Below are 25999 nucleotides of genomic sequence, written 5' to 3' on the forward strand. Positions count from 1 at the left end.
CGGATTCTCTAGGTCACGTAGGCAGGAAACTAGCCGTACTCATCTGATCAGCAAACGAGAATGGGATCACCAAACTTCTAGACGTAACGTGCAAATGGTCAAACCAGCTCGTCCCCTTCGGTGAGTTATCTATCCTCTTCACAAACGAGACCAAATCAGACAAAACAAGAAGAAGGGCTCGACTGGAAAAGAAAAATTGTGTGATGAAGTGAATTCTTTATCTCTTTTTTTGCGCCGAGCTCGTTCTTTTGCACTTCCCATTCTTCCCTTTGACCATCCGGTTGGTGGTGGTAGTGGTGGCAGTGGCTCCTCTTGGGAAAACCAAATCCTTATTCCCCGACCCTTTCCAGTCCCATGCGATGATGACGACGACGACGACGACGACGACGACAATGATGATGATGCCATGCAATCAATTCCCACTTTGGAGAGAAACCCACTCAAGTTAACCATGGGGGGTATTGTATTTGTGTTGGGTTTGCAACTAACACAATGATACCTTAAATTTTTGTTTCAATACGCCTTTTTCCCCTTTTACTCCATACACTTCAAATGCCACCGGTTGGGCCCTTTTCTTTTTCTAATTCTTCTTTTTCTTCGTCGAAAAAAAAGAAAATCCCATGTCCATTCGAGCAGGATACCGCTGATGCGCTGCTGATGCATTTTGCAGCAAGAAAGAAAAAAGGCCGTGACTCATGTGAGAGACGCACCAGCAGGAGCTTTGTTCGCACCGTTCAGAGTCATGGGTCCTCCATTGCTTGCCAGTGTCTCAACGTCGAAAGAAGGAGGGACCTGAGACGGGGGAGGCTTCTTTGGAAGATGAGCAGGTGCACCATACTTCTGCTGCAACGAGTCTTCCTTTGGCATGGGCGAGGCAAAACTGGGTGCGGGTTTGTCGAACCCCCGCGAGGATACGCTACTAGCGCCGGAAACATCGCTGCTGAAAGGTCTCGCGATATTGCTGCCTCGGGTTTGGCTCGATGGTGGTGACGGCTTCTTCCGTCCACCTCGACCACCGGTGCGGCCGGTCGCGGTATTGGGAACGAACGACCGAGTTTGTGGATTGAACAAGGTTCGAGAGTACCCTTGCATAGGATTTTGCATGTTGTATGATGCGTTGGCGTTGTAATTTTGCCCAGCACCTTGACGATATGCGTATGAGGCCCCATTGTTCGTTACTGGGTCGGGCTGATAACCCTGCCAGCCATTCATGTTTGAGCCTGGATTGCCAGATGATGGATAGTAAGAATTTTGAAACTGGTTGTTCATCCAACCCGAAGACTGTTGCATTCCTTGCGGTGATTGTTGCATGTATGGGTTGTTCATCTGTCCCATCATCGTTGGTGGCATACCCTGAGAGTAGCCGGAGGTTGGGGACGAAGAATAGTTCATAAACCCATTTCCAGGAGTCGACTGCACAGACGACCAAGAGTCCGGTGTACTATATTGCTGATTGTTGTTGGGACCATAACCCATACTGTTATATGGCATAGGTGGCTCAAACTGGGGGTAAGATTGGGTTGGTGTAGTACCATAATTCATGCCTGTACCATACGTATTCCCAGCGCCTTGGTATGCATTTGGAAACACCTGATCAGAATACTGAGGCTGGTAATGCTGCTGCATCTGTTGCATGTGCATTGGAGCATAGCTTGGAATGTATGCGGATCGGGCCTCGAAGCTGTCATCCTTTGGAGTCTTTTGCTTACGTGTCTTTCTTCTGCCGCTCGATGAACTAGATCGAGACATGCTGGCCGAATTGTCTCCAGTAGATGTATTTTCGCTCGTCACAGACTCTTGAAAGTCACCAAAGATTCGTTCCCTAGCAGCTTTGTACTGGGCCTCTCGCTCCTCTCGAGTCAACTTGGATTTGTCCTTGTTAGGAGTTTCAGCAGGGGACAAAACACCCTCTTCGCTGTTTGTCTCGACACCAGCTTCCGAGGTGGCTTTGGAGGGCGCGGACGAACTGGCAGGTGTACTACCACCAGCCGATCCTTGACGAGGGCCTAGGCCAGCTCGACGCATAATCTTGACTGCCATGGCGGATGGAGGTTGAGATGGTCCAGCGGGGATTGACTGAGCAAGGACGTGTAATGGAGTTGGCCTGTCATAGTCAGCAATGAAAATCTTGCGGCAATGATGTGCTTACCGAGAGGCTGACGCAGTCTTGAAGACCCTGATGGACGTGCTGTCATCATTTGTGTGATGGGCAAGCGAGTAATAATCCGCAAGCTTGTGTGTCAACAATCGAGCAAATCCGTTTTGGGGAGGCAAATCTAAAAACATGCTCCTACTCATTGTTAGACCATGATATGAGCCTAGGACGGCACACTTACTCAGAATTGGCGAGCAGACCGAGAAATTTTTCCTCCAACTGCAGTAAAGAGAGGCGGTCCTTCGGGCTTGCCAGTGCATCTAGAAGTTTCTCATCTGGCGCAACGGGAAGCGAGGCTGTTCGTTCCTGCACACCAATCTGTTGTGGACCAGTGCCCTCGGAATGGTTTTGCTCGTCGGCTCCTCCTCGTAACATAGGAATGACTGGGAGATCCCCAAATCGTGGAGGATTTGTCAAAGTCAACGTATGGTAACGGCGAGCGGCAATCGTAACCCCTGAGGGCATTGGTCTCTGATTCAGACGTTCATTGTCGCGAGTAAAACTCATTTCTCGGCTTGGTGCGCTCGAAGCTTCATCATCTTCTGCAGCTCTGACACTAGCACTGTCATCTGGACGAATGCTCTCCTTCTCATCCATTGCAAATGTAGTCACCGACGCCATGCTCTTGGTATCGAAACTTTGCTGTTTGATCGAGGAATTGGAGAGTTGCGATTGGTCATCTTCAAGCGACTCTCCACTGTCCGCACTTTGCGACCCAGGTGGTGCAGTAGCAGCTCCTTGGACCAGTGACAACCCCTGAATGGCATTCGTCACGTATTCTGACTGCGTATTTGTGTCAATGGTTGATAGTGGGAGCCCGTCACTTTCCCTCGGCGAGGTTGTGGGTTGCAACGGATTTGGTGGAGCTGAGTTTTGTGTGTTGTCAATATCAGTCGAACGAGGCTTCTTGTCTTCGGTCAAATGGGAATTGGGCATTGGCACTGTGGGTGCACGCATAGCCGCAACCTGAAATGAAAAATTAGAGCGCATTCAGCGACGATAATACTCAGACTGGGAGCTCACCTTTGCAAACGATAATTTCGGCGGACCTGGTCCAACCCGAGAAGACGCCATTTTGTCCAAGGAAATTCGTCACGTCGTGTCCAACAGCCGTGAGGGAAAATTCACCAAGCCGAGGATTGAAAAAGAGTGTAGGTGGCACGAGCGAGAGCAAAAGCTAACGCTGCGATATTGTTGTCCTTTGTTTCACACAATCTCTTGCTCATCGAACGAGCCAACACAGAATAGCCTAAAGGGCGCCATGGATTCCACAATTGCGATGGCTACAGTCAAGGTTCGGGAAGGTTGGTCGACCTGCCAAACTGAGTTTGCAAAGTTCTGTCGGTAAGGTTGTTGGCCGCAGTCAATGTACAGCAATGTACAGACCAATATCAGTGACAATGTTTACACACTGCTTTGGAAAAGCTCGAACAAGGCAAGGCGGAGGACAGGCTAGCAAAGGGCTGACTGCGTTGAGAGGAGTGCAGGTTCGCAGGATGTTTGTCGCCAATCGTACTTTGAAGGAGAGGTTTGTCTGAAGTCTGCATTCAACACTGTCGGCTTCCTTACTCCTGCTCAAGTCATCCTTGAAGGGAAGACAACATTTGAGGGAGATGAGTGAAGTGAGGCGCAGGTCAAGGCAGCAAAAGCGCGAGGAGATGAATGCACTGAGGTTTCCAAAAATGCCAAGGTGTGGTTACATAATCTGGTGGAAGTTGATGCCGCTTTGTGCACCTGGACTCTGCGCTCTCTACAGCGAAGTCCAGACTTGTACCAATAAACAAGTCGCTGCTTTAGATTCCGGAAGCCCAATATCATGTTAGGAAGCCAAAGTCTGCCTGCCTGAAACCATCTCACTATTCAGATATCACACATTCTTGGTGTCGGTAATAAGCTCACCTCTTCCAAGACGCATGAGGTTTTGCACGGACATCAAATTTCCATTACTTCCAGTTGCATTCGTCCTTGTGGCATTCTAAAAATTTTGGACAAAACTCTACTCAGTGTTTCCAGGCTACTACACAGCCAGGCGGGTTAATTTCGATCCTCACGTCGACTTGCTGCTTGGAAGATTAACATCATCTCCAAGCATATCGCAGATTTCCAATCGATGAACAGATATCGCACTATACCTGGCCTAGGCCCCCAAAAGGCCTCGGCATCCACCGTCTGTCAAAAATGTTTGCAAAAAGATAGGTTCTAGTACTCCATCATCATGTTCTTTGGCTGACTATTTATGCACGCCACTACAGCTATGAATGTAAATCGACCGCTCAAGAACGACCATATATCTCTCGGCCTTCGAGAACGCAACAACTGTTCAACCCGAGACTGAAACCAAAACTCACTAATGACAGTCCGAATGATCTTCTGAATAGGTATTCTGGTATCATCCTTATCGATACTGCAGGAGTACTAACCGTTATCAGCAAAGGCGTGGCAGACCAGCAATTAGAGGAGGCAGAAGCCAGTCGCAGAAAAGCAGACGCAACAGAGTCTCATGAACGGGGTCGGTCCATGAGCCCAAAAGCCCAGTCGCTTTCGCGGTCACCCTCGTCAAGCTCAGTCTCAACAATATCAACCGACCGAACTCGCTCCCGATCTCATACACCACCCAGGAAGTCCGATGACAATTATAGGACTAGCCGACGAACAAGTCGTTCACGGTCAAGGACACCTCCACGCAAGCGCAAACATCGGTCGATATCTAGCTCTCGTTCGCAGTCTCAAACACCCCCACCAAAGGCTCCAGGATCACACCGCAAGAGCCGCCGCCATCGTACTATTAGCCCCATTGACCGTGGGCGGCCCCCCAGGACCCGTCGGGGTAGTCATCGTAGTCGAACGGACAGCCCAAGCTTAGACAAGAGTCAAATCACGAAGCACAGAGTGACACTTGGGTCTGAAAATGGTACGAATGATGACCGACGATACGAACGACACGACCGACACGGTGATGATAGATCAAGGGGGAATGCAAGTACGAGATCGTCCAATGCTGGGCCAAGGCAGCACAAGAGGGAGCGGAGTCTTAGCCCCTACAGCAAGAGGCTGGCATTGACTCAGGCGATGAATATGTGATTGCTATCGTTACATTTTTGGAATATCAAGGCTGGACCTCGTGCTGTTAATGTCAAAGAAGTATAACATTGTATGCGTATTGGAAGGGTTTTTGCTTGACGATAGAGGCTACGTTGTAGGTCTAATTGACCCTTCGCCTGTTCCACGCAATAGATGCTCTATTCACTTGTGGAATGCTCTCCCTTCTTGCGTCATATGCACTGTGAATCGTTCTTGATCATGACGCTCCTGCATCTCTGGCCGTGCGGTATACTGACCAACTCTGAGAAAGTAGTACAGTCGAGAATAGCCTGCCACGTAATCCGTGCGAGGACCATGTAGGCGCGTTATCCTGCTGCAGTGCACCAGATGTGAATGCTGCCATTCTATTGAACCATCGACACCTCCCCTCCATGTGGTGGATCCGAAGAGTCAAAGGGCACCATCCCGCTTCGATCTTGCAAACTACTAGACGCGGTATGTTCCACGACCTCAGGTGAACCAGGTGTCGCAACCGTGACCGCGACCGCGATTCTGACGTACTGAACGCCAAGTACACACTTGCACAGTCCTAGGATGTGGTTTGTAAGGTGAAAGTGGCTTCCGTGGTCTGGCCTTCCTCCTGTGCCTGCGAAGTGTGCGATAAAACGTTGAGCTCAGCGATGATGGCGATATGCGGTCCGAGCCAGAACTCGGCTAACAAGGTTGCCTGTCAATTCTATTGTCGCCGGCGGGCTTGCTTTGAATGGCGGGGCTCTGGCTCAAGAGATGTCGTCCTCTTCTTCTTCGAGGGCAGCCTCTTTCTCCTCTTCTTGCTCGCGCAGGTGGATACCTTCGACCAAGGTGTTGCCCTCGATGCCGACCTCTTCTCCTTGATAGCCATTTTCTGCCTCCGCCGGTGCCTTGCCTTTGTCCAGGGCCTCCTTCTTCGCGCCTTCGATTCTCTGTCTGACCAGTCTTGCAATCGCATTTTGTGTCTGGACGTCCAGGATCTTCATTTTCTCTGCCAAGTCCCTCTTCAAATCCCAATTCGGCTTCTTCGGCTGTAGTTTGAACAGGTCGATGCCTTTCTCTGCCTCTGCCTCGTCCTGCGCGGCTTGCTCGGCCGTCGCGGCCGCAATGCGATCGGCCTGCTGTTCCAACGTCTCGACATTCGCTATGGGAACATTCTCGAAACCGAGCTTGGCATTTTTCGAGGCTATATCGTAATTCCTGCCAGAGAGATATTTATCTGTGGACGTCGATGTCGACTGATCATTCTCTTGCTTTTCATCTGGCGTAGCGTTTCCCGTGGATCCAGAGTCGGGTTGCTTGCGCTTGAGCGAAGCGAGTTTGGCGAGTCTAGCCTTTCGATCGACTGCCGCAGCATCTAGACTAGTATGAGTTGCGGACATGGTTTGGGTAAAGTAGACGTTCGCATCGACGGTGTGGTAGAGAAATTTGAAAAAGGTACTCCGTAAATGGTGCATCAGAAAGAATACTCGCGGGCCATGAGAGTATGGTAGAACTTCGGGTATTTGTGCCTGCTCTCAAAACTTCATGGGCGATGGTCCTCTTTTGAATCTCACTGCGTTCATTACATCCCTTAAGGGCTTCAAAGTCTCGTTCAAACACCTGAATGCCAGTCAGGTCACTAGGCTCCTTCTTTCAATGCTACCGCTTTAGGAAACCGAAGTGCCCGTCTCGCCCGGCCATCGCCTGCCGATATTTGACAGGGTTTCCGACCAGCCATGGGAGCAGGCATGAGACTTCCTCGCCGCAATCATCTCTAAACACAACGTCACCTCCTTCACTCGCCCCTCGATCTTCGCAAACTGTCGCTTTTCGTCCCATAAATGCGCAGCCGCAAGATAGTCTTGGCCCGCAACATTGGAAGTCTCAAGATATCGAGGGCTTTAGTGGTCGCGGAGTACCGCAGGATGGACGAGGGGCAGATGAAGCTATTTTCTGGGGACCTGGTTGCTTCTGGCATGAAGGTACACATGTCAGAAGACCCAAGCCAAAGAAATTCGAGGGCACATGGCGAAAGCTGTACAAACGCTTGGTCCTCTCATTCAACAATGACCTCGAGAGAGCACGACGGAGTGTAGAACGCCACCGACAGACCGCTATATCCTTTGTGCGTTATGACGACGTCGAGAAGTTGCGTGTCGCTTGGCTGGACATGCCTAGAGTCTCCAGGCGTAAGATGTTGCCATGTGTCTTAATTGGTTCGCTCGTCGACTCTGCACGGAAGACTCTTCTGATGCTGACAATGCTGCCTGTGCTTCCGCGAGACTGGCGAATGCGCTGCGAATGCCTGGCTTACCTTGATATGGTCCATCGGGAAGAGATCGATGCAAACCCGGATTTGCAAGCCTTATTCTCGAAACAGATCGACCGCATTTCCCGAGCCGAGACGTGGCCAAAATTGGCCGAAATGCCTCTTCCCTTCCTTACTCTTCTCCTCCGTCATAATACCACGCGTCGCTGCGAAGACATTATCGATGGCGTTTTTGCAGCAACGAAATCCGTCACGGTGCCGACTCTCCTGGGTATGGTTGATCACTACATACGAACAGGAAATGCGGAGCAGGCAGTCGAACTGCTCTTTCTGATCCCAGTTGAGCAACATGAAGAATATCAGCAGAGAATCCTCGATCGCGTCGCAAAGGTAATCCTGATCGACACGATAGTAGAAACAGAAGGAGTGCACAACTTCCAATGGATCCCGAAACTCATGCAACTTGGTATCACAATAAACGCCAAGGTTCATAACTTCATAATCGAGAGAGCCATCGCGCTCGGCCGACCAAATGTTGCTTGGGAATTGTATCGCTTCATGGAGCGTGAGAAGATTGACGTTGATGCACGACGACATTTGGTTCTGCTACGGGATGGATTCGAAAACAACGAACGTGATAAGATCGACACAATCATGTCGGCAATCCACGAGCGGCCGGACTTGTTTGACGACCCGTACTTGGTATCGTATATGATGCACATCATCAGGGTCATTTGTCGCGGCGAACGCAAACTGTCCACGGAGAGCTCGATAAATCACGTCCTCGCAGTCTACAATAGGGCCTACAGCCGAGAGTCCTTGGTCGGGCTTGGGCTCGTTGAAGCTGTTCAAGAACTCCACGTCTCAGACCGGCAACTTCTCCAGCCAAAACCGGGGTTATTGGCCTTTGCCATATGGGCAATCACGCTTTGTCAAACTGACGAGCGGCAAGTCTCGCGATTGTGGCACTGGATCTTGCATATGATCAAGCAGGGCGATGCGCTTCTTCTTGAAGCAGCCAAGCATGACGTCTTGTACAATGGTTTCGTCCACTTTTACTGTGCTCATCCGTCCACTCTCAGCAATGCCTTTGGTGTAGTGCACGAGATGGTTAACCTTGGGCACTGTTCCCCTTCCCAACGCACCTGGAGTGAGCTTCTGTACGGCACTCTCCGCTATGGCCAAGAAGACATGGCTCGACATATCTGGCGCGATATGCTAACAGATGATATGCGCTCTAACAAGCTTTCTTGGGAATTTCTGCTTACCAGATTCGAGCAATCCGCGTTCGTGCAGGAGATGATCCAAGATACGATCGAGGACAGTGATGGGGCGTATATAGGGTCCAGCCATGGTCTGATAAAAAAGGATGACTTGTTCACGCCTAGATCTGGTAGCACCTGACTTTGGAGTTATCGGACATAGTGGAATGGACTGCATGATGGATTGGTTGCTAGATGCATCCATTAGCGGCCACTTTCTAGGTGCTGAGATCTATGTATAGTATTCCTTTGTTTCGGATGGAGGTTCATGTTAGAGTAATGACGGACCAAAGCTCTTATTGAGTTCTCCTTCACCTCGTTTCTGAATCTTTCGACTCTTGTCCAGGAATGGCGCACATGGCTCGACAGAACCTCTGTATCTGGACTGTATACCCCGGAGTATCACATCTTCGTCCTCCTCGTGTGACCTCCTCGTGTCCTTACGAGGTGCCACCTCCGGAGATCTGAAGTACGGATAAACCGCCCAGACTTACATAATGTTGGCGGCTAGAATCCGTCATCCCCAACCAATTACATCGAAGTACGGAGGACATGGCTGGGCATCACCGTAACAAACCTGGTCGCCCCCACCATCCCCCGTCGCTACTTCTTCTGCTATTAATCTTATTAATTCTGGAGTTCTCGACCGCTCGTGCCACCACCATCATCATCACCACAGCGTTCATATGTTGTGCCTTTTTTGCCCATAATTATACACTCGCATTTCGTCTTGTCCACCCACTGATACACTGCGATTCTCTGTGTAACTGTCGTTTTGTACCTTTTCGCCGCAAAACATCCACTCTCTGAGGTGTGTTTTGACGTGTTTATTCCGCGAGGCTGAGAAAGAGAGAGAGAGAGAGGGTGTGTGTGTGTGTGTCGCTCTTTCCCACCACAATCATTTCGTTCCTTCTTTCTCGTTGGCCCCCAGCAACCAACCTACCAAGCACGACCGGATACAGCAGAGTACAGTTAAAAGGCCCAATCCGCCTGGTAGCAGCAACAAGAGAACTCTGCAGTCAAATCATCCCATCGTGACACCGCGCGTCGGATCTCGAGGGGGGTGGATTCGAGCTGAGATGGGGCCTTATCACGGTGTGTCTGAGTTTTACAAGACGTTCCCATGAGAGTCTGGTCGGGAGTCGGCATGTGAGTTCTTTTCCCTTGTCCTTCTTTGTTTTGTTCCGTCTTTCTTCAATGATGAGTCTATGGTAAAAGGTCTGATTGGAAGTGGCCTTTGTCCATCTCTCTTGTGATTGCTGCGTTCAAGGTTGCCCTTTTGTCGGAAGGAAAACTGGTGGCTCACAGATGGCTTCATCGTCGTGTACCGCCACCACTTTGTCAGCTTCCTCCGGTACAGCAGTGTTCAGGAATGGCAGGGCACTCACAGTATTCCGCTCCTGCCTCGTCTGATACTCTGTGCACATCGAACCCTTGCTCTCAACACCACAAAAATGGGGCTGGCCTTCTGGTCTTTATGACTGCTCAAGCCAATGGCAGTGGTGTACATTCTGGAACTCGTTCCATTCACCATGGAGGCCTGGTATTGTTGGTTGGTCGGCGGCGCAAAGTGTGAATGTGCCTCTGTGGCTACTATGGGCTCTTTGTCTGTATTTAGGACTTGCCTCGGCGCTGTGGCAGCCCAAGCGAGCCAAAGTGAAGACCTGAAGAACTGAAAAGACCTGATGAAGAAACAGACTTGTTTTTCGTTGCATGTCCAAGTTTGTGCATTGTTGACGCTAACGCAAGTGCTCCTGCAGATGCGTCCGCTTCGACTCTCTGTTCGCCCCTTCTCCGCTCACCAGATTGCCCGGACTCGACGCCAATCTTGTATGTCCTAATGAACGTCTTCAAGTTCCCAATCAACTGGACCGATTCGCAAGGCTATCTTGATCCCGATAGCTTGCGAATCCAATGCTTAATCGACGCACGGTCCCTGATGGGCAGGCCGCGCCTTCAAGCGAAAATCATGGCATATCTGCTGTCTCTTCTCACAACGCACCGCATTCTATCGCGCATGTCATAATCCTTCCACCACTGAGAAGATCTTCTGGCAATAGCTATACACCCGCCCTAGAAACATTCCAAGCCCCTCACGTGACCGACCACGTACCCAGAAATGAAGATGAGCGTCATAACGAAAATGCGAAGGTCCAGACTGCGGGTGCTGGTTTACCACACCACAGCGACGTTGCATCGTCTTTTCCTCCGACGAACCCCGATTACGCAATGCCCACCCTCCGTTCATCTCATTCATCATCGCCGCCAGCCTTTACCTCTCGACTCCCCAGGAGTCCTCCCTTCAGCCCCCCTCTTGCTACCAATTGCGATGAGGACGGATCTGAGCATTCTATGTCCTCGAACCAGCCTGTTCAAGAGCCGGCCAACCACATTGCCCGCAAGGGCATTCTCTCCGTGCCAGATGGAGGAGTGACACGCTCCTACATGACAGAGACAGCCTCGTCCACTTCGACAACGTCTCGTACTCAAGATGTGTGTCGAGGTTGTCGGAAATCTGGCAATCAGCTTTTGCCACTAATACCATGCAGCAAATGTCGTCGGGGTTTCCACAAAGGATGCGGAAACCCCAAACCCTCTCAAAGGTCAGTCAATTCAATGATGTTTGACTTCTCATCTGATCGCTGTCATAGCACAAATTTTGAAACCTTCGTATGTGGAAATTGTCTAAAGAGGGATCTTAAAGCTGTGGCTAGTGAGAATTCCACGATCCAAATTCCGACTCCTAGGGCCTCTACTGAAGCTTATCAACCCACCACTTTGGCCAATGCTGCCACCTCTTCCAGTCAGACAGCTGCTTCCAGCGTCAATAAGGTGCCACCTGGCAATGGAATTCCCACTGGACCTCGAGGTCACTTGAAAGATGCACCGAACGGTTCGAAGGATGTGATTCCTATGATCCAGAGCGATCGGTACAAACGTATTACATGTCCTTGGTGGCAAGATAACGATTGTGCCTTTGCTGAACGTCATTGTGAATTTGCACATACAGACACTGGCAAATACGCCCCGAAGTTGCCCAATTTTCCACCTATACCTGCCAAAGACTTCACTTGTCATCTTTGGCTTGACGGACAGTGTTGCCGGGACGGGAGAGATTGTTGTTACGCTCACAATGATACTGGCTTATACTTCAGCAGCAATGAAAGAGCAACTAGGAAACACGTTACATGCTACTACTGGCATACATCGCACTGCGAACTGGCTGAGGAGGCGTGCTCTTACGCACATAAGGAGACTGGCAGAATCCAATGGCAACCAGCCGAGGACGCTCAAAGTCATCCAGGACCCTACTCTCTGCAGTCGTACGCGTGTCCGTGGTTGGCAAAACACCAGCCATGCAGATTTCAGAAGGATGGAAAATGCCCGTATTCTCATGCCCTGGGTGGCATGTCCTCTCTTGGAGTCGAGGCAATTTCCCATCTCAACCAGACTTTATCGTCTACGAGCACTTCTCGTTCACCATCCCCTGGCCAGCCTTCACCGCTTTTGTATGCCAGAAGTGCCCGACAGATTCCAGTGAACGTCCGCCTCGCCAGCCTTCCGAGTGACGGCGCGCCAAGACATCCTCCAAACAACCGGGATAGCCTTGGCCAAGAGCCATCAAGCGACTCCCCAAGCAAGCCTCTAAGGTCTTCAATTCAGACCTCAAATTTGAATGCTAATGTGCAGATACCTGTAAAAACCTCCCCAAAGAGGCACATGGCCAGAAGGTCGAGTCCTCTTGACCCAAGCCGGCGAAATATAGCCATCGTCGTGCCGCAGCAAGCTTCCAATACTCCAGCAGCCCAGCAAGTCATGGGCAGCAACACAGAAAATCTGCCCCCAATAACCACCTTGCCATTCTTAAACGAGCAACATTCCCCAGAGATGTTGGAGGGATTTCTACCACTGAACGGTGCTCCGACGCCCCGCGAGATGATCCTTCAGCAAGCTCTCGTTGCTAACAAGTTGAAACGACGAGGATCCGGTGGTTCATCAACTGTATACAAGAGACCTCGACTAATGGCAACACCACCAGAGCATCCCCAGGTGAGAGGCGATGTCACTGGCTTGAGGCTCCCCGTTCATGAGAGCGCAGTCCTCGATGAAAGACCATCTTTGACAGGCATGGCCCAGCTGGCTATTTCTGACTGGGAACAAGCGGATATGACTCGGGCACACAGGCTTGATGCCATGGTAGAGGAGTTGCTACCAGATACGCACACGCCTCAGCTAGCGTCATCTGAAAGGCTCTCAGATTGTCAAAACTCAATATCAGCCATCTCCACGTTAACCTCCATGACAAGAGGTGACAGCAACCCCACATCCGATCAGAATGAACTGGCTGCAAGCGAGACTGGTGATACAGGCAGCATTTATCAACCAGAAACTCGTCCATCTTCTTCGGATAGTTCTCGCCAATCCAATCAGGGTCAACCGCTCATGGCGGTGAATGGGGAGACATCTTTCCAGGCTCCCACGACTGGGTCCTTGAGTACAGATCTAGTGTGGCCAACTGGCCTGTCTAGACGATGTTATAGATGCGCGGAGCAGGGACACCACAGGCGATGTCTGCATGGTGTGAACGGCCTTTTGGAACCCAGAAAATGTTTAAAGTTCATCCGCGATCATCGAATGCGGTATCCAGGACGCAAGAGACTCACACGTCAAGAATGGGACGCGGTTGTCGCGATGGCGAAAGCTTCGTTCCCATCCGACTCTGACATACAAGCGTTAGATGGGCCTGAAGACGAAGCTGTCGATATTGACGAAGCTCCAGGACCCATAGAGGGCGACGATCTGCGTACGAGCGCTCCTTCCTCTGCACAGGATCCGATGCGGGCCGAAAGTGCTGCACCAGCAATTCAAGTCAACGAAACAGCTTCGGGGGCTTTATCCAGCCTAGATCTGAACCACGACCCCCAGCCCGTAAGAACGGCAGTTCAGCCACGTGATCGGCCCGGCGCTGACGGCGAAACGGCAATCCAGAAACTACAAGCTCGTGGTGTTCAGTTTGAGTCAGATACGGACGGGGATGAGGACGGCGAGGTAGTAGACGATCCGCCCCCGCGGCGGATCGAAGCCCTTTGGCAACCTCGGTCCTCCAAGCACTTGTTTGAGCTTGACCGACGTTGGGACAGCCAATTCGAAGACCGCGCCTATGCAAGCTCGATTTCTCGACCCCCCAAAAAGGAGATTGTCGGAAACTTGCTCAAGCACCAATGCTCCGACCGCAAGCGCAAGTTCGGAAATCCTCATCAGGAAGTCCGCCGGGGCGTACGCCAAGTCGAGGTTCGAGCGTTGGTGCAGATGGATCGGAGCACGGATCCCCAAGAGATGCCGCAGCTGGTCGAGGAGGAGAAGACGATGACGTTCGGCGAATTCATGGGCATGCCAAAGGCGCCCGTCATCGCACCGACCAGGCACAAGGACGAGCTGGACTACATGGACCAACAGCCCGAACTCGACCGAGGCACCCAACACGGTGGTGGCATCGCCGCCCACAGGGCACGACGCATCAGAGAAGACGACAGGTTTCCCTTTGTGTACACTAGTAGTCGGTCATGACACGAGATTAAATTTGCTCGTCGGGCGACGGGGGTGGGGTTCTGGGGTAATGGATGGGGAATGAGATCCCATCAAATGTTCTGGTATGATGATGGTGAAGACACGGTGAAAACTTGGCCCGGCTATTTTTGTGAACCGGGCAAAGTTGGGACGACGCATGGTACGTGATGGACTGGACGGCGTTAATTTGAAGCGTTCAACATGAATTTGGCTTGTGCGTGTGATGTTGTTTTTCTTTTTCCCTTTTAGTACTCTAAAACTCCTGTTGTGTGTGAGAGAGAGGGGGGAAGGGGGGAGGGGGGAGGAGGGGGGGTGGTCACTATCATTTTTTTGCACTGGATAAGTGCTACCTACAGCAAGCAGTATTTTACCTTTCCCCAAAAGGCAGAATGGCATGATGGAGAGGAACGTTCACAAGGGTCATCTACATACAACAGTCACCAACGTGCTTCTTATTGTACAAAGTAGTGTTGGGTACTCGATTCTTTGATTATTTCGAGACAATGGGGACGCTAATTCTCTGAGAACACGTCACACTATCTTATGGGATCAAGGAAAAGTGCTCAGCCACAGGTAACGAAGTAAGTTGTCTCTCTTGCTTGCATACTGATGTGTATAAGAGTAAAAATTGCTCTCTCGCCCGGGTCCACTTTTGCTGCACTTTTTTGTCTGTGGGAGGGACACCTTGTTCGTAGCGAAGAGAATTCGACTTCGACTGTATTTTTCCCCCTCGTTGAGAGTCGTCTCAAAGATCTGTGGCAAGGATTAAAACAGTGGAACGAAAATCCGTCTCAATGACCTGTGAAGGAGTGGGTGTTGTGATCATCGTCAGAGACAAAAGTTTGTTCCTCGATACTCCTTTTTATTCCCGTGGGTATGTGTCGGCGCAGGAGTACTGCGTAGTACTGGGGAAACCCTTTCGTCATGACTTTTGCCCTTTCGGTTGGTAGCAGAGAAACCGGGTTGGTTGGCCCGTGTCTCGGTAACCAATTTGATACTCTTGCAACTTTGTGCAGCACAAGACGTGTGTGTGTGTGTGTGTGTGTGTGTGTGTGTGTGTGTGTGTGTGGCGAGGTGAGTGACGTGTCCGTAGTGGGCGTTGTCCTTTATGACAAGTGTCTGTGTAGGGTACATAAAGAAAAGAACGGTGTCGAAAAATAAAAACCATTTTCTTCTTTTACTACAGATATCCCATCACGATAGAACCCTGTCTCGTGAGATGTTGTGTCAGTTGGGCTTCTTTTTCTTCATGTGTGTGGAGTATCTCGGGAGGGAAGAGGGTGGAGACCATCCCCCCCCAAAGGGAGGTGGGTTTGGGAAGTAAGACGACAGACAACAGGAGGAGGGAGGGGAGCTAATATAATAAACTTACAGCCATTGCAACACAGAATATACTGACATATGGTGATAATCTTTCACCTATCCGTGCACATTTCCAGAATATACCCATGACTCTAATATTTGTGTCAATGACACACGCACTTGTTGGAGCTGGTATGCCAAACTCACCCATCTTTGTTCCTGTCCAGGACACTGGGAAACATGGAGTGCACGTATGTCGAGGTACAGATGATCAATAGTATGACAAGGAGGAGTGATTGAAAATTGAATATCGCCGTCTGTGGGGGGACGTTAGAATGGTGGTGGCCGCGTGTGTGTTCTGTGTGTGAAGCTGAAATTGAGGATATGACAACACGTCACTGAGATATATGAAAGGGCAGTGAAAGAATGGGGGCTTGATGTAAATTACCATTGTGATGTTTTTCAAAAGGGTTTATGAAAAGGGACCTTTGCGGTATGTTGGTCCTAATGAGGTCTCAAGATACCTTCCGAATCCAGAAACAAGCAAAGTTGGGCGAGGTGTTGTCGTGTTCGTCTGGCGAGAGAGAAAAGTGTTGGATGTTGAAATGTGGTTTGAAAGATGATGATACGAGGCTGAAATCAAGTGCTTTGGACGTTAGAACATCTGGCCTCGATGCATGGTTTTCTTGGCGCGTCTAGATTGGGTCGTCGATCTGCGCTGCTTTTACCAGGTTGTTTGTTGCTGCTCTGTTACCAAATACAATTATTTGTCAGACTTTGATCTGTATCGACCGTCAAGCGCACGTTCTGTCGAAGATGTTTACGTCAGACGGCCAGCATTTTTAACTACTACGAGGAGGAATACTCCGTATCACTTCCCTGTCGTCCGAGGTGGACTGGATATATATCGCATCGAGCGCCCATGTCATTTTACCAACACCTTGGATATGTTCATATTGAATAGAATCGATAACATCTTTGCCCATATTTTGAGACCATTCCACGCAAATGCACTTCAATTGGGATGACAAGCCTATGATTTGAGGCCTGCATTTCTACTTGCTATATGATACCGAGTATCCTGGGATCATGGGCGAGGAATCCGCGATTGTGATTCCCTCGTTCATCGACAAAGTCATTTCTTTTGACGATGGTGTGTCGTACGAGCTGCTGAGGCCGTTGACCACTTATCGACAATGTCACGATGGCACACCGCCTGAATCACGAATGGTTTTCATTTGCAAACAGATAGACCCAGACGACAACAGCTCAGAGGAATACATCATGAAGATCAAGATCAGGTAGGGCTCTCTCCATCATGTGAAAGGGAAAAAAAAAAGAGGCACAACACCCAGTACCAAGATTTATGAGGCTGAGCTTAAAGCGTCAGGGTTCCTCATCGGGGACAAGAAGACAACACCATTGAAGGAGCCGAAGTCGAGTCGAGCAACACTACGAGGGCTGAAGTGAGAGCCCTGACGAAATTTCTCGAAGCCGACACCTCTTTTGCTCCACAGCTCGTCAACTACAAAAAGGCCGTACAGGGTCCTGATGGTCCACTACCAGATGGATATGTGACATTCACGGTCATGACGAAAATGCCCGGTGACTCACTACACAACCTGTATTTCTGGGGCATGCCAGAGGAAGAGAGACAAAAGATCACGCAGGCCTTCCTGGTCGCTCTGAGGTAAGGCAAATACCTAGCATGGCAGGCCAACTTGACGTACATGCGAGGAGAAGTTCCTGGTCCGGACAATTGTCGCCCAACTGATTATTTCTTTTACAGGTCGGTATATGCCCTGGGAATAGAACCGGTAGATTGTGCCCTACGGAATGTTTTGTGGGAGCGAGAGACTGGGAGATGGTAAGCCTGTTGTTTTTTCTTTTCTTGTTCTGTAAAGAATTTTGACTTGGTTGCTGATATTGGCGTTCGGGTGGTCAGCACCATCATTGATTTTGAGATCTGGAGAGAGACAGACGGCAGTATCGACAACGAGATCAAAGAATTACAACGATGGGGTTTGGCTCGAAGACCTGCCGCGAAGAATCACTGGGAGGCTTGGAATGAACAGTGGAGGTAGATCTGTAGCATGTTTGAGCCGGCGCGGACCTCAGAAACGCGCGTAATTATAAACACTCTAGAGTACACACTTCTAGCATGGCCACTACTATTGGACTGTCCTGTACATGTTTTAAAATGTTCAAGGAGGACGGATTGATAGGAAGGTGACTCTTTAATTATCCGCAGCCTTGTCTCTACCGGAAAATATATCCGGAGGTACGCTTTTTCAGCCTTCCCTTTTGCGTGGATGTGACTTCACCTCTCGATCGATACATTTCTCGTTCGACTTTCGCAACCAACTCACTCCTCTGGGCAAATGCAGCCTTTTGAGATATGATCCATCCGTTTTCAATATCTGGTTTCTAAGAAGGCGATCAGGTTACGCCCTAGACTTTCCGCACCTCAAACCAACCTCTCAGTATATCACCCCGTTCCCATCATCCCAAATGGAACCACGCGCTCGTGCTGGTCGGCACAAGAGCAACCTCAACTTCGGCCCTGAACTGTCTGCTCTCCTTTATGCCTACGGCGCACCTACCCACCCGGACATCGTGTCGCCTCTCGGCGGCGGCGGCGGTGGTGGTCCTTCTTCCTCGTCCTCGTCCTCCACATACCTGTCCTCCCTGCCTACGCCCAACACCACCAGCGCACCCACACCCTTCAACCAGCCCTTCCCCGAGACCGTGAGGGTGCTCGACGAGATCCTCACCGACTTCATCATCGAGACGTGCCACAACGCCGTCAGCGTCGCCGCGTACTCGGGCCGGGCCAAACTCAAGCTGAGCGACTTCGAGTTCGTCCTGCGCAAGGACAGCATCAAGCTGGGCCGCGTGCAGGAGATGTTCAAGAAGAAGCGCGACATCGACAACAAGAAGAAGCTGTTCGACACCAACGAGGGCCGCGAGGGGACCAAGCTGGGCGTCGGGGATCTGATGAACCTGGGCGAGGTCGTCGGCGAGGAAGGCACCGGCAAGGGCAAAGGTCGAGGACGCGGACGCCGTAAGAAGCGCGACCGCGAGGAAGACGCGGCTGGGCCGGGAGCAGGAGGAGGAGTAGGGACAGGATTGGACGGGACTCTGGAAGATGACGCCGAAGAGCCTGCGAGTAAGAGAGCCAGGAGCGAAATTGGTTGAACGCAGCGCTTGCTGGCTAAACATTTTGAATTTATCACGACGATTACGAGAATATACTGACCCTCACCACACACAAAACGGTCTGTCGAGACTCTGGAAGAGTCCATGTATTGGCAGACATCAAATATCGACCAGAACATCTCTCGACTACCGCAGCGTCTGATGCACGCTGGTGTATACCTCTACTCTGACGGCGGGTTGCACCATTTCTCTGGACGGCACATGGAAATACGAGGCCAACGCTGCAATAATGGTATTTCTTTTAGAAGCCAGTAGCCGGCTCGTCTACCTACAACATCCCAGATCGTGCGACCATCAAAATCATCAATTGCCGAGTCACAGCATAGCAAGACTACTACTCGTGAGCCTGCTTCCTCAACTCGCAAACACCCCGGGCCCTCACTTCAGGACGAGTGGCTATTCAGATACACTTCCAATGGCTCCAGACGCCGCTTGTTCGTGGCTTAAGACCGTAAAGTCATGGCAACATTGCCGGAGCCACAAGTATGCTTTTTTGCATCATACTTTTTTCTGTAATAAAAAAATAGAGAAATCAAGCATAATCATTCATCCTCTTTCACATGTTCGACACCGTCACACTTTCCGCGCGATTCTGTCTAGGTTGGCCTCCTTGTCTGTTCTGTCTCTGTCCTTTCTCCTGCGTGCCTGCTTCACCGCCGCCCATCGTTAATTGCGCCGTTGCCAATCTGTTGGACAGATCCATTTGAGTGCGGATCATGTTGGCAAGGTATGACACTGTCAGAACATCCTGGATGTGGTTGTTGAAGTCCTTTTCGATGTCCGCAGGATCAACCTTTGGTGCAAGAGCCAGAGTGTTGAGCAAGAATTGACCCAGTGCCGTTGAAGGTTCCTCCTCTTCCTCGATCACATTCTCCACGTATTTCCCAACGCGGTCCAGCATGCCGAGGGTGTCTTCCAGCGAGCGTTCCAGGTTCTCAATATCTGTCAAAACCCCTGCCGTCCTCGTCTCTGAGTTCTTGGCCAGCCCAAGTGCTTCCACACCCGCACGATCGGCTTCGGTGTAGTTGACCGCGTACGGAACCGGGATGAAAGCGGCAGAGTCGGCCGCCCTCTCTGGACTGACGCCGACCGGGGATGAGATGTACGTTCTCACTTCGGTATCCTGGCCAGGTTGGCACGACACGGTGATGTGGACTGCAGGGTACGGATATGTGCCTTCGCCTTGGCTGCTGTAGTGGTTCTGGATCAAGGCGGAAAATGTGTTCAACTCCGAGCTGGTCGCGTACCAGCCCACCAGCACCTCTTTGGGGTTTGCTCGTAGATGCAGTGCAAGCATGGCTTTTTGGTACTCCATGTCGACTTCGACTTGGTCCGTGGTTTCGGTGTGACTGACTGCAAAGGAAGAATGGACGACAACTTGGGATTCGTCGGCATCCGAGCGAGTTCCCAGAAGGGTGCCGATGACTCGTTGTTGGTCAGGTGGGCGGCGAGTGCAGTGGTCGAGGATGGAGAAGAGAGCCTGGGCGTGTCAGTCACCTTGATGGTGGCCTTCTCCATGCAAAAGGTTCACTTACTTGTGGTTGTATCACGACTCGAAGGGGAGCAGTCGTAGGTTGTGCGCCGACAGCAGCGGGACCCAAGGGCCTGGCGAGATGGAGGAATGAGTCCTGTTCAGCCATATTGGACAGTCTAAGACAATTGAAACGTTTGTGGACGAAGGGAAGGATGTAGGAGGCTCTCTTCTTCTTGCCAGAGAGGTGGTTACCGGTGAACCAAACTGCGATCGGGGCCTTTCTCTCTCACAGTGGGCCAGCCTCGTCCAACTGCGAAATTTCAAAGTGTGGGCTGCGAATGCGACGATTTGTGGCGGCGAGAAAACCACGTTCACGTGACACGAAACTAGATCTTATCTAATCTGAGATCCGGCCATTGGTCGTACTCGTTTACCTCCATCTTTATATCCGATCTCGACATGACGAGGTGCTCGACTCTACATTCATCCACTGCTCGATCTCTGTTTTTTTGTATAAAAATTATTCCTCAGTCTTCCTCTGCGCCGACATAGATATCTTGTTTACGTCTTCAAAGACCATGAGTGCCAATGGATTGCTTCGTAAAGATCAACTCGAAAGGAGCCTACATGACGAGAAGAAGTTGATCGAAGAGGGAATCTTGAAGGAAGATAATCCCCTTGACTTCAGCGAGAACTTTCAGAAACTATGCAGCGCCTGCAGGAGAGGCGACCTCAAAGTCTGCCAGGAGATGATACAAGAGGGTACCAACATCAACGCCAAAGATCATTATGATTATACGCCTCTTATTTTGGTAAGTTGACGAAATTTTTGAGGGAACGATATCGCCACCGCCTCGTCTCCCTGGAATGGACAACAGACTGATCCTGGGCAAAGGCCAGTTTATGCGGACACTATGAAGTTGTACAGTTATTATTAGAATCTGGGGCTCTCTGTGAGCGAGACACATTTCAAGGAGAGAGGTATGTCCTTTTGCAAAGCCCGATCATGCCGCCTGTCATCCTGACCATGTATATCCGCACAGATGTTTATATAACGCCCTGAACGACCGAATACGAAATCTTCTACTCTCATACGACTACTCCAAATCAACCGATCCCTTACAACCACTAGCGTCACACTTGATCTCGTTGCTTACCAGAGAACAACCAAAGACCTCCGACATCTCAGTTGTAACGGCACTCGAATCCTTTCACCTACATAAATTCATCCTCTCGGCACGATCCCCTTACTTCAGGAGCAAGCTCTCCGCCGCCCCAGACACGACATCATGGAAACTTCCATCGACCATCCCCCCTCAATCCCTCGGCATCGCCCTCAAACACCTGTACCTGGGTGAAATGCCCCGAGAACTCGGCGGTGGGCCAGGCACAGGTTTCACCGATTCCGAAGTCCTCGCCGGAGTCGATCGGATCAGCAAACACCTCGAGATTCAAAACTTATCACAACTCATTCTGGACAGTAACGACAGACGACTGGCGCGGCAAAGACGCCAAGACGAAGTCGAAAAGGGCCGTGACCAGCTCGAACAGTGGTTCCGCGAGAACGTTCTCAAGCACGCCATACGGACCGACACGTCCCGAGCTGACAGCATCAAATGGGATCGCGACAATGGCATCTTCGCCGACGTCCTCCTCCGTGCGGACGAGGACGAACCCCAAAATGACGATGACCTTTTTAGTGTTGTTGACAACTCAAACCGACCACGCACCACCACGTCCACCAACGCGCTGGGCATCCCCTTGGACGAACCGGCCTCCCGAAACTCCCGCGCTCCTTCGCCCTCTCGGCGACCCCGCCGTTGCAGGATCTACCCTTGCCACAAGGCCATGCTCATTCGGTCCGAGTTCTTCATGACCATGTTCGAGTCGCCGTTCCGCGAGGCCCAACACACGCCGCACCTCCAGGTCGTGCCGATAGACTGCTCGCCTCAGGTGCTCGAGGTCATCCTGACCTTCTTGTACACGGAGCAGACGAATTTCGGCCTCGACGTCGCGGTCGACGTCCTCTTCGCCGCGGACATGCTGTTTCTGGAAAAGGTCAAGGCCAAGGCCGCCCTCGTCGTCTCGACCCTGGGCAACGGCACGGCCACGGCCATGGCCCCCGAGGACGGGCCGACGCGCGAGGACGAGGACATCGACGTCTACGAGATCCTCCGCGCCGCCTGGCTGACGCGCGTCCAGCGACTCGAGGAGTTCGCCGCCCGGTACATGGCGTACCGGCTGGAGGCGTTCATCGACGACCCGGAGTTCGCGGAGCTGGTCAAGGAGTCGGCCGGCCGCATCAGCGCCCGGCAGGAGACGGACTCGATCGAGCTGCTCGACGACATACGGTACTACCTGTCCGAGAGGTTCAGGTTGCGGTTCGAAGACTCGGGCCTGGAGGACGTCATGGACGAAGAGGCCGCCGTGGCCAATGCCCTCGCCGACGCCGGCGCCGGTGCATCTTTTGCACAAGTGGATGGAAGCCTCGTCCCCGCGACCGGCACGGCTGCCGCCGCAGGGCTTCCCAAGGAGCACGTCGACGACGAGGGTGTGGACATGAGCGGCAGCGGCCCGCCCGAGAACGTCCTGGGTGCAGAAGCCACGGCAGAGTCACTCCTACAGTCAGGCGCCGTCAGGACCTTGGACGGGGAACTGGCGGGGGACGAGTTCGCCGCCGACGCTGTCAACTACCAGATCCTGCTGGGCAAGATCGACTCGCTGCTGGAACGGTTGAAGTTGGATGCCTAAAAAATCCCGACCCGGTTTTCGTCGGCGACAGGCAGATCCTGATTCGCATACCTTTTGGTATAATCCAGTGCAGAAGGATTGCTCACTCAATCCCAGGCAAGCAGGCCCAAAGGATGTAGGTGTATATATCTATGCATAGCCATATATAGATAGCTTCATGAGTACGGATGTATAAGAATAGATTTTGACCATGTTCAGAGTAGTATCTCGGGCGTCATTCTCTCCATGTTCCCATCATCGCTTTAGGCATCTGCATCTTCAGCCTCCACATACAAATCACCTTTGCCTTGTGTGAAATGGGAATACTCAACACACAACTACCTCGTTATGAAAAGTCGACAGCTTCGGAACTTTATAGAACTGGCGCAGGAGACAATTGTATCAGCATCTATCATTTGCCACATTCATTGCTATGAAGAGCATCGTGTTACATTGAGTACATTGGTAACCATGAAAGCTTTTTGAATGTCGAAACACCAACACTCTAAAGCTCCAATTTTCAATTTCCCCGGGATCCCATCACAGCCTAGCCCAATACCCCCCCATTATTGTCACACTCGATGAATCTCTACGAAGAGACATCATGGGGCGTATTGCTCAAGACGCCATGTAGGTGCTGGAGTCGACACCACCCTCAGGATAGGGAGGAACCTTGGCCTGGAAGCGCTCTTCGATTTGCTGTAGCACCTTCTCGTCTTCCTCGCTGGCCACGAAAGAGATACTGAGACCCTTGGTACCGAATCGACCGGCACGACCCACACGATGCAGATAGGAATCAGCATCCGGAGGCAAGTCGTAGTTGATTGCCAAGTTGATACGCTCGATATCGATACCACGACCAAACACATCGGTTGCAACGCAGATTCGTTTGTTGAACTCTTTGAATTCCTTGTATCGCTTGATACTAAGATTTGGTCAGCAGCTGCATCGAATCCGTCGTAATAAATGAAACTTACCGCTCCTCTTGGCTGACTCCAGAGTGGACTGCAATACTGGGGAAGTTGCATTCGCGAAGCAACTTGTCAAGTTCAGTGGCTCGAATGGTGCTCCTGACGAAGATGATGACTTGATTGAACTCAAGGCTGTCGAGAAGGTCATTGAGCTTCCTGTTCTTTTCGCCTTCGCTGAGACGGATGGAGTATTGTTGGAGACCGTGCAGAGTAAGTTTGGTTTCGTCGTCCACAAAGACCTCAAGAGGATTTCTCATGAACTTGCGGCAGATTGGTCGGATATCCTTGGGAAGGGTGGCGCTGAACATCATGACTTGTTTCTCGGTTGGGGTCGATCGGAAGATTTCCTGGACGTCACGGCGCATATCTGCCGTTGGGGGTTAGTGACATACTCAAGATAATCGTACAGGGAATACGTACCAATCTGGTCTAGCATCTTGTCGCATTCGTCGAGAACGAAGCACTTGACACTCCGCAAAGACAAGACCTTGTCGCGGACAAGAGCATTCAATCGTCCGGGGGTACCAACAATGATGTTGGGGAACGACTCCTTGTTCTTCAGAAGCTCGATGTCCTTTTGAATGGGAGTACCACCATAGAAGACCGCAGTCTTCACGTCTGGAAGGTACTTGCTGAATCGTGCGTATTCATTCTTGATTTGATAGGCCAGTTCTCGAGTGTGGCACATGACCAGGACTGAACACTCTCCTGGGACTGGCTCAAGCTGATGCAAGGTTGTCAAAACGAAGACAGCCGTCTTACCAAGACCTGACTTGGCTTGACACAAAATGTCAACGCTCAATAGAGCTTGAGGGATACACTTTTGTTGGACTGCAGTATCGATGATGTTAGATTTGTTTGAGAAATAAACGTGCGTAGAACGACGAAACAGTATCGCAATCGGTCCATCCATCTCCTCAGTCGTAGCATAGTCTAATCCTCGATCCCCTATTCAAACCAGAAATTATGGCTTCCTCAAAAATTCACCAGCAATCCAGCCTCAAGAGCACTAGGCTAATCGAGTATTACCTCGAAAGAACAACCGCACTCTGAAGTATACGCTTTAGGATTGACAGCATTCTCAGCATGTCAATCTTGCCGCGAAAGCAAATCTTGCGACTTGCTAAATCCTCGCTGCTCTCGCAGCTCGGTGTGGGATTGCCTTTGTTGACATCGCAACGTAGTGGACGCGAACAAGGTCGCAATAAAACCATTGGTCCTGTTCGCCAGCCTGGGGTACCGACAATCGTACCGGAATAAAACAATTTTTAAACGAGTATATCTTCTTTGGACTCATGCTTTCTTGATCTTGGAGATGGACGGACTCTCGCGCAGGAAGAACGTGGAGGGGTATTTCTTGCAGGAATGGATGACTAACCCTCCGAAGGATGTTCGAAACCGCAGTCGGTGATGGCTCGCAGCAGTTCGCCCTTGAGCAGGAAGTCGCGGAAACCGGTTGAATGGATGCCAACATAGCTGCCTTTGCCCTTGTCTCCTGCTTTTCCGCCACTGACACTCAAGTCGCCTTTCTTTGCGGCTCCGTTCGTCGCACCAGCGGCTGGCGCTTCGGTGGCCTGAAGCTCCTCGTCGGAGTAGTCGATGAGATCTTCTTCGGCAGACATTGTCGATGAAAAAGGATGGGCGAGGGGCAAGTTTGGTTAGGCGCAAAAAGCTGTGTAAGATTGAGGGTCGGATGAAAACTTCGATGCCAAAAACGAGGTCGAGAAGGACAAAGGTCAGAGATCAGTGACAGAACCAACAAAGGCCTGCGAGGTAATTCAAGATGTGAATAGATGAAGGCGCAAGTTGATTGAAGGGAACACGGCTGAGACTGACAGTGATGCCTGCGAACACCTTTGTTATTGATGAAAGGTGAATTGTTTGCGGCAGGGGCGAGACACTTGGCACGTGATATATCTAACCCGTAGAAGTTTAGTGCATTCATGCCTTTTTGCAGCCTTATGACTCAGCCTTGTTATTCGTCCTACGAAGGTG

At 51.1% G+C, this 25999-nt stretch overlaps 9 protein-coding genes across 9 annotated transcripts; 5 read left to right on the forward strand and 4 right to left on the reverse strand.

Moving 5' to 3' along the window:
• PV06_09639 (uncharacterized protein) lies at positions 1 to 3783 on the reverse strand. The gene is made up of 4 exons (XM_016411098.1): positions 3179 to 3783; positions 2337 to 3121; positions 2150 to 2290; positions 1 to 2104 (listed from the first exon to the last, which is right to left on the reverse strand). The coding sequence occupies exons 1-4, from the start codon at positions 3227 to 3229 to the stop codon at positions 694 to 696; spliced, it is 2388 nt and encodes a 795-aa protein (XP_016258905.1). The 5' UTR covers positions 3230 to 3783; the 3' UTR covers positions 1 to 693.
• Positions 3784 to 5239: 1456 nt separating this feature from the next.
• On the reverse strand, positions 5240 to 6649 carry PV06_09640 (uncharacterized protein). The gene has a single exon (XM_016411099.1). The coding sequence runs from the start codon at positions 6607 to 6609 to the stop codon at positions 5977 to 5979; it is 633 nt and encodes a 210-aa protein (XP_016258906.1). The 5' UTR covers positions 6610 to 6649; the 3' UTR covers positions 5240 to 5976.
• A 145-nt stretch (positions 6650 to 6794) lies between these two features.
• PV06_09641 (uncharacterized protein) lies at positions 6795 to 9086 on the forward strand. Its single transcript, XM_016411100.1, has one exon. It carries the CDS (start codon positions 6834 to 6836, stop codon positions 8880 to 8882), a length of 2049 nt encoding a protein of 682 aa, XP_016258907.1. The 5' UTR covers positions 6795 to 6833; the 3' UTR covers positions 8883 to 9086.
• Positions 9087 to 9743: 657 nt separating this feature from the next.
• PV06_09642 (uncharacterized protein) lies at positions 9744 to 14331 on the forward strand. The gene is made up of 3 exons (XM_016411101.1): positions 9744 to 9889; positions 10501 to 11343; positions 11392 to 14331. The coding sequence occupies exons 2-3, from the start codon at positions 10655 to 10657 to the stop codon at positions 14306 to 14308; spliced, it is 3606 nt and encodes a 1201-aa protein (XP_016258908.1). The 5' UTR covers positions 9744 to 9889; positions 10501 to 10654; the 3' UTR covers positions 14309 to 14331.
• Positions 14332 to 16533: 2202 nt separating this feature from the next.
• Positions 16534 to 17755, forward strand: PV06_09643 (uncharacterized protein). The gene is made up of 4 exons (XM_016411102.1): positions 16534 to 16911; positions 17001 to 17300; positions 17400 to 17477; positions 17556 to 17755. The coding sequence occupies exons 1-4, from the start codon at positions 16700 to 16702 to the stop codon at positions 17692 to 17694; spliced, it is 729 nt and encodes a 242-aa protein (XP_016258909.1). The 5' UTR covers positions 16534 to 16699; the 3' UTR covers positions 17695 to 17755.
• Positions 17756 to 17962: 207 nt separating this feature from the next.
• PV06_09644 (uncharacterized protein) lies at positions 17963 to 19381 on the forward strand. Its single transcript, XM_016411103.1, has one exon. The coding sequence runs from the start codon at positions 18122 to 18124 to the stop codon at positions 18806 to 18808; it is 687 nt and encodes a 228-aa protein (XP_016258910.1). The 5' UTR covers positions 17963 to 18121; the 3' UTR covers positions 18809 to 19381.
• On the reverse strand, positions 19050 to 20608 carry PV06_09645 (eukaryotic translation initiation factor 3 subunit F). The gene is made up of 2 exons (XM_016411104.1): positions 20365 to 20608; positions 19050 to 20309 (listed from the first exon to the last, which is right to left on the reverse strand). Exons 1-2 carry the CDS (start codon positions 20467 to 20469, stop codon positions 19386 to 19388), a joined length of 1029 nt encoding a protein of 342 aa, XP_016258911.1. The 5' UTR covers positions 20470 to 20608; the 3' UTR covers positions 19050 to 19385.
• A 143-nt stretch (positions 20609 to 20751) lies between these two features.
• On the forward strand, positions 20752 to 23221 carry PV06_09646 (uncharacterized protein). The gene is made up of 3 exons (XM_016411105.1): positions 20752 to 21115; positions 21199 to 21284; positions 21347 to 23221. The coding sequence occupies exons 1-3, from the start codon at positions 20882 to 20884 to the stop codon at positions 23052 to 23054; spliced, it is 2028 nt and encodes a 675-aa protein (XP_016258912.1). The 5' UTR covers positions 20752 to 20881; the 3' UTR covers positions 23055 to 23221.
• Positions 23222 to 23399: 178 nt separating this feature from the next.
• Positions 23400 to 25844, reverse strand: PV06_09647 (ATP-dependent RNA helicase sub2). Its single transcript, XM_016411106.1, has 4 exons — positions 25383 to 25844; positions 24425 to 24835; positions 24011 to 24371; positions 23400 to 23958 (listed from the first exon to the last, which is right to left on the reverse strand). Exons 1-4 carry the CDS (start codon positions 25624 to 25626, stop codon positions 23652 to 23654), a joined length of 1323 nt encoding a protein of 440 aa, XP_016258913.1. The 5' UTR covers positions 25627 to 25844; the 3' UTR covers positions 23400 to 23651.
• Positions 25845 to 25999: the final 155 nt, after the last annotated feature.

The sequence above is a fragment of the Exophiala oligosperma genome, assembly GCF_000835515.1.
Source record: "Exophiala oligosperma strain CBS 72588 unplaced genomic scaffold supercont1.10, whole genome shotgun sequence".
Lineage (NCBI taxonomy): Eukaryota > Fungi > Ascomycota > Eurotiomycetes > Chaetothyriales > Herpotrichiellaceae > Exophiala > Exophiala oligosperma.